The 6967-nt window shown below is 49.1% G+C and overlaps 1 protein-coding gene across 3 annotated transcripts in view; it reads left to right on the top strand.

The window, feature by feature from the left end:
* Nucleotides 1–4590, top strand: part of Atf3 (activating transcription factor 3) — a 48219-nt gene extending 43629 nt beyond the window's left edge. For all 3 annotated transcript variants that reach the window (XM_023710235.1, XM_023710234.1, XM_004626855.3), the window contains exons 3-4: nucleotides 2021–2128; nucleotides 3237–4590. In XM_023710235.1, the coding sequence (XP_023566003.1) occupies nucleotides 2021–2128; nucleotides 3237–3434 (306 nt within the window). In that variant the 3' untranslated portion in view covers nucleotides 3435–4590. The remainder of the gene's footprint in view (nucleotides 1–2020; nucleotides 2129–3236) is intronic.
* The last annotated feature ends 2377 nt before the right edge of the window (nucleotides 4591–6967 follow it).

A 6967-nucleotide genomic window follows, 5' to 3' on the forward strand; every position in this document is an offset into this window, starting at 1 on the left:
GGCAGCTGGAGCCCACTTCCCAGATTCCAGTCCCCCTGGGAAGTTGACATGGGAAAGCAAGGCAGCTGAGGCTGAGAGACAGCACAGGGAGGGAACAAAGCTCCTGGCTTTCTGTCCAGGTCATGTGGCCTCTTATTCTGATGACACTGAACTGCTGATTCTTGAGGCTTCCCTGGGCACCACACAACTCTGCAGCCTGCCCCTCTTCTTCACCAGTAATGTGGGGAGGTGACCAGCCTGGTCTGTAGAAAACCTTTCCTACCCAAGTGGTGCGTGGTCCTGAGATCTCTGTCTTCAGAGCTGGACCCTTACCACCCACCCAGGAGATCTGTAAAGTTGCAAAGGAAATGCGAGACTATTTTTTTTCCATAATTTTATTGAGAGACAAATAGCAATGAGACAGTTTCAAATCAAATTGGTAGGACAGTTTCAATAATTAACACATTACATACTCTCTTCCTAGTGGGTATTTGCTGTGCAAGATGCAGACATGATATCATATTTACAAACACTATTACAACAAATCCCTCTATTCATTAAGAGAATGTAACTATATATCTATCCTATTTTTTTCCCATAATTTTATTGATAGACAAATAGCAATGAGACAGTTTCAAATCAAATTGGTAGGACAGTTTCAATAATTAACACATTGCATACATTCTTCCTAGTGATTGATTGCTGTACAAGATGCGGAATGCGAGACTATTGATTCCTCAGAAAGACAGTGTTGGTGTGGTTAATAACAGTAGTAGCTGAAGCTCGTGCGGCGTACACTACGAGCTAAATACCATCAAGGCATTTATATTAACTTACTTGATACTCAGAGCAACCACACAGGTGTTACTGATCCTATTTTTACAAAGGAGGAACAGAGGCTCGGAAGAGTAAGGGGCCCAATGTCTTACAGCGAGTAAGTGCTGAAATCGTAAAAGCTCAGTCTGCATGTGTCCCTATATCATTTTGAAACCTAGATGGGGAAGGTAGAAATCCTTCTTCTTCCACTTCTCCTTGGGCTTTGCCCTTCTGTATTGCAAGGTCTCCACCTCAGTGCAGGCGAAGCCAGTGTCATATAACATAGAGAAAGAATTAACAGGGTGGCAGGGGGTGATTATGGAATCCCCAGAAGCTGCCAGGAATCTCACACCTTTTCCTCTGTCCAGAGCAAGGACAAGTGACATGACAAGGTCTGCCACTGGCAGCCTAAGCTGTCAGGCGCTCAGCTCGCTTAGTGTCCCACTCCAGCTTGACTTCAGTCTCTAAGCCAAGTCCGGTGGCCAGGTACCATTTCCTCTTCAGTTCAGACACAGCCAGGGGTCACCGCGGGGACCAAGTCCCAGAGTAGCCAGGCAGGGTTTTGTTCTCCCGGAACCCCAAGCTGCCTCAGGCTGAGGCATAGGCTTCAAGATTGGTACTGATTTATTGGCTCAGTCAATGGATGCTTGCAGTTCCCCACCACATGTGGCACCCAGCCGTGGCTGATTTATGCCACCGTGGTTAGAAGGATTCGAGTCCCTCTTCTCTAGGAGCTCCACAGGGGTCTCGCAAATGCAGGATGTTGGTGCCACAATGTCTCGTGTGAACACAGAGTCAGCAGAGTTGCCCTTGGGCCTCGGATGCAAGAAGAGGCAGGCAGAGAGGGTGGCCATGCGATGGTCTTGGGGTCACGCCACATTTAGGGGGGTGACATATTTACTGAAGTCTGTTTCCTGTCGAAAATGATTACAGTTGGTCCCAATAATTATCAATATCCAAAGTCCAAATCCATTTGTAGAATAGGTTAAGATTTTGCTTTACTAATATTGCCAGCATGATCACGCTTTCACGATTGGTTCTCGTTACTCATTCTAAGTGTGTGCCTGTGTTAGGGGGTATCATGTGAAAGTCTAGGGCTTTGGTTTCCTGGGTCTCTCAGCAGTAAGACTGCCCCGCTTTGCCAGATTTTGCTGGCAATAAAGGACAGTGTATTTTGAAATAGGTGTCATGGTAGCATTAAATGTGAGCCTTTTGGATTTTACAGGTAGCCCCTGAAGAAGATGAAAGGAAAAAGAGGCGACGGGAAAGAAATAAGATTGCAGCCGCTAAGTGCCGAAACAAGAAAAAGGAGAAGACGGAGTGCCTGCAGAAGGTGAGTGCTGCAGCGCCCCTTGCTCCTGGCCCCGTCAGCCCCGTGGTGCTGACAGAGGGGAGCTGAAAGCCCCTACCTGCTTGGGGTTGGTAGCAGAAATGCCAGGTGCAGAGTGAGGAGGTAGCCACGCTGTTAGCACAGCGGACCAGATGCCGGGTGTAGGAAAAGCAGGCGTGTGAATGAAAATCGTGTGATGGCCAGGCTCCCAGCAACCCTGGCCGGTCTGCGCACTTCCCGCAACCACCAGGCCAGTGCAGCGGAAGAGGTTACACCTGCCAGCTTTTCCCAGGAGAAAACTGCCAGCTCTCACATGGCTCAGCATGAAGAACCCTCAAACAAATCATTTCCTGGATGTGAAAGCCAAGTTTTCTTTGGGTTCCTGTCTTCGGCCTCATGCAGCCATGTCCCCCGGCTCTTTGAGGGACACTAGGGGGCAGCCCATGTGGGCCTCGGAGCCCAGTGTCTTGCTAGTGGCCACATTGCTTCCCCAGCAAGCAAGAGCCCAGTGCCAACCCAGGTGCCGCAGGGCCCTGAGGCCCCTGCTGATTGCTTCAGGGGTCCCCCTAGAAATGAGGAAATTTGTGCATTGCTGAGACCTTTTTTCCTGGAAAGGTGAGCTTCTCAGCGAGATCCATGACTCCCTGAAGGCTCAGCACCATGAAGCTGGATTTCTCCCCAGCCTTTTGGGTACTGGTGTCCTGTGTGTAGTGCTTCGCCCAGGTAGCACTCTCTGAGCTGGTTTGTTTATTTATTTATTTATTTATTTATTTATTTATTTATTTATTTATTTTGGTGGAACCGGAGATTAAACTCAGGCCTGTGTGCTTGCCAGGGAAGCGCTTATTCTACTAAGCCATCTCCCCGGCCCCTCGCTGAGCTGTTGATCCTGCTCCCTTTTGGCCCTGGTAGCATCAAAGCCTCCTTGATGGCATCTCCAGAAGTTCTTTGAAGAGATGCCCAGCTTCAAAGTCTGCCTCAGGGCTGCACGCCTCCCTCCCTGGTGCGGCACCCCCCCCCTTTATGGGGACATCAGTCCTCTGCAGGTGTCCCCCCACTGGGTGGGCCCCAAAGCAGTACCTTCCTCATGCCTCTGTCCCTTGTCCCCCAGGAGTCAGAGAAGCTGGAAAGTGTGAATGCCGAGCTGAAGGCACAGATTGAGGAGCTGAAGAATGAAAAGCAGCATTTGATATACATGCTCAACCTGCACCGGCCCACGTGTATTGTCCGGGCTCAGAATGGGCGGACTCCAGAAGATGAGAGAAATCTGTTTATCCAACAGATAAAAGAAGGAACCCTGCAGAGCTAGGCAGGCGTGGTGTGGGGGCAACTGGGGAGTCCTCATCGAATAATCCTTTTCCACCCAAAACCCTGAAACCATTGGAAAGCTGACTTCCTGTGCACCTCTAGAATCCCAGCAGCCAAGAACCATCAAGGCAACTCCACTGAGCCTTCCCTCTTTGGACCAGGGCAAGAGCATCCATTGCCTCAACTCCAGGATTTAGGTCTTAACATACTGGCCATTCTTTGATGTCCAAATGGCCCCTCATTAGGGTCCTGCCCATCCGTTAGGATTCATGCAGATGGGTCTGTACCGTGGGTAGGCGGGGTGGGGCCATCTCCTCCGCAGCAGCTGCGTCACCCGTGGGGCACACGGAGTGAGAGCGACACACAGCCCACTTGTGTGATGGCCAGGGCTGTGCTTTCTAGCAGATATGCTGTTGTGTTCGGGAATTACTGTGTGCAAGGCATTCGTAACTAGGCGCTGTGCTCTTTTGATGTCTGTTTCACACAACACTGGCGCAACCTTTCTGTGATTACCCACAGACTGGTGTCTAAGGGTCTGGGGTCTGTTACCCTGGACAGCGTCTCACGAGAGTGTTCAGGTAGCTGGAAGAGCTTGTCAGCCCCTGACAGCAGAACCATCCTGCGGGCCAGGAGTATGAGACTCCTTTCCCCGGCACCCAGGTGGTAAGGAGCTGTCGGGAGCACGGCCACAGGTCCTGTGGCAAACTCAATTGCAGTGTCATAGGAAGAAAACAGAAAGCAAGTCCAGTTTTCAAGAGTTTAGGACTCTCCACTCAGGTCAGGAGTTATTTCTAGGCCAGAAGAGCCAAAGACTATTCCGTTCTCCTTTCCTGGTGGTCAGAAGCCAATGAGTAGAGCCATGCATGGAAGCCAGTGATGGCAAGGCTTTAGCGTTACTGGACTCTCGTGTGTTGTTTTTTATCTTGGAGCTGTGTTGGGGAGCTGGCCCGGAGTGTTCGCAGTCATGTGTAGTCACTCATTAGCACTGGCCACAAGACTCCCTACTGTCTGTTAAAATTCTGATATTTCTGTGAAATCCTCAGAGTGTTTAATCCTACGCAGTAGTGTCATTACAATTTTCTGTAAGAGAAAATATTATTTATCCTGGTATTCCTGTCAATGTAATAAATATTGGAACCAAGATATGGTAAATGTCAGTGTTGTGTCGGCTTCTATTTTTCTCAATCTGTGAGTGCTGGAAGCCTAGTCCCTCTCCACCTGTCCCTTTCCCGTGTTGCCGGAGATTTGCTCTGAACATCTTGGGGTGTCAGCCTTTGTTTCTTGGGGCATCAGAAAGTAGGATCGTTGACTTTCAGTTCTTTTCTTCAGTCTGTGATACCGGAGGCTCAGCTTCTCATCGACAAGCCCTGAAACCCAGCACCAAGTATATCCTTAAGTCAGCTGCTTGGTGCTAAGGTGCAAAGGGAATCACTGAATACTGCAGGGTTTCCCTGACGGCACAAATCTCTAAAACACCTGTTGTTCCACTCTCGCCTCTGACACCGCCCTTTCTGGCACAGCGCTCCTTGGAAGGAGTCGTCTGCTTGGGTTACAGGTGACATCCAAATGTGTGTCTCATTGTTACAAATGGATCTCAGGTATCACAAAAGAACAGGAAAGTAGTCAGGGGCAAGAGAAAGACAATCTGGGGCAAGGGAGATGTGGTAGTTCCAAGAAAGGTATTCTGCTTAGCTTTCTGGACTTCCCAGGCCAAATGAGCCCCAGGTCTGGAATAGAAGCAGGCTCTCTCACTGCCTGGCACCACTCCCAGGTCAGAGGTGAAAGCTGCCGCCTCTGCCCTTCACCATGCTGTTCTGCAGACACCGACTTCCTTACAGGCAGCATCCATCCACCTGGGAGGCCTGCCCACTTCTCTGAACTCATGGATAGCTTCTTTAAGTGAGCACACGACGCAGGCTAATTTGGCTTCTTCCCTTGCACATCAGGGGCTATTCCTCATCTGCAAAGAGTCGCCTGATGCTAGCAGCCTGCGCCATTCTTTATGTAACCTATGTTCTTTATCTTGGTGGAGGCAGATGTCCCATTCTGGTGGTTAAGCTTTGCTTATGTCAACCTGGTCTGCTTGGAGCTACCCAGGGGATTAGGAAAGCACACTTCCAGGTGTGCCTGGGTGGGTCACCAAGGCAGGAGGTTAGGGGCTGTATCTGCTGCCTGGCCCCTGCCTCCTGGCACTGGGCCCCTGCCTGCTGCCCTGCTGCCACGCACTGACCATCTTTGCCCTGCCGCACCCTTCTGCCAGGGTTTTTCTCTCCGAGAGCCAGGCAACCATAGTCTGAATCCCTTGGAACCAGGAGCTCACGTAAATTTTTCCTCCGTTCGTTGTGGGTGTTGGCTCTTGTGTTTCTGTGACAGGGAGGCTGAGGCACCCTGCATTAACCCTCTGACCACAGCAGAGTTGCACTGCCAGGCGCCATGAGACCCAAGACCATTGTAGACTGCCATGGACAGCAGTGGATTAGAGGGGAAGGGAGAGCTGGCGCAGTGAGAACTGACCTGCGAACTGCACTGTGTGATTGGTGTGACCACAAGTTATTTTAACAATATATTCAAATTAGTTGCTCTTTGTGTACATTTACGTTTTGGTATTTTAATAAAGAAAAAGATGACTATGTCTTTACCATCAAATCACTGGGCTCCTCTTATTTCACATTTCAAGAAGGGAAACTGAGGGGGTAGGTAGGACCCAAGGGTGTAAATGCAGATGTAGGTACCGCCAGAATAATGGAACACCCGGGTAACAATGCCTGGCCTTCACCCACCACCTGGGTGACATCACCCTGGCAGGGTCTAGAAAGCCACCCTTCCTCTCTGAACCTTGCCCTGAGATTTGCCCTGTCACCTGTCTTAGAACAGTTGGAAGGGCTCTGGAATCAAGTTGTTATGTCAAGAAATAAAATGGTAACTGTTTCCCAACTGGATCCATATCTCTTCCCATGATTTTTGTATAAGCCCTCAATACCCAAGCCCACATGATGCTCTTTCCTCCTTTCCTCCCCCCACACTCCTGAGAGGAGGTCTGGGAAGTGCACCAAGCAATCTTCTGCATCTCATGGTGCCTCTGATTCTGGAAGCTCTTCCAGGTCTCTCATGAAAAGCTGCACTAGGGAAGGAATTCCTGCAAAGCACTGCTGAAGACTAATCATATCTCAGGTTTATTGAATAGGCAATATGCTAGTGCTTTATTTATATCATCTCATGTGTTAATTAGCTGTCACTATAGCAAACTACCTGAGAGAATCAGCTTATAAAGAGAAAAAGTAAAAAAAAAAAGAGAAAGGTTTATTCTGGCTCACGGTTTTAGAGTTTCCAGTCAATGGTCTATTGAACTCATTGCTTTGATAAAGAGAAAAAGTAAAAAAAAAAAAGAGAGAGAGAGAGAGAGAGAGAGAAAGGTTTATTCTGGCTCACGGTTTTAGAGGTTCTAATCAATGGTCCATTGAACTCATTGCTTTGATAAAGAGAAAAAGTAAAAAAAGAGAGAGAGAGAGAGAGAGAGAGAGAGAGAGAGAGAGA

This window comes from Octodon degus, unplaced genomic scaffold (genome assembly GCF_000260255.1).
Source record: "Octodon degus isolate 3935 unplaced genomic scaffold, OctDeg1.0 scaffold00017, whole genome shotgun sequence".
NCBI classification, from domain to species: domain Eukaryota; kingdom Metazoa; phylum Chordata; class Mammalia; order Rodentia; family Octodontidae; genus Octodon; species Octodon degus.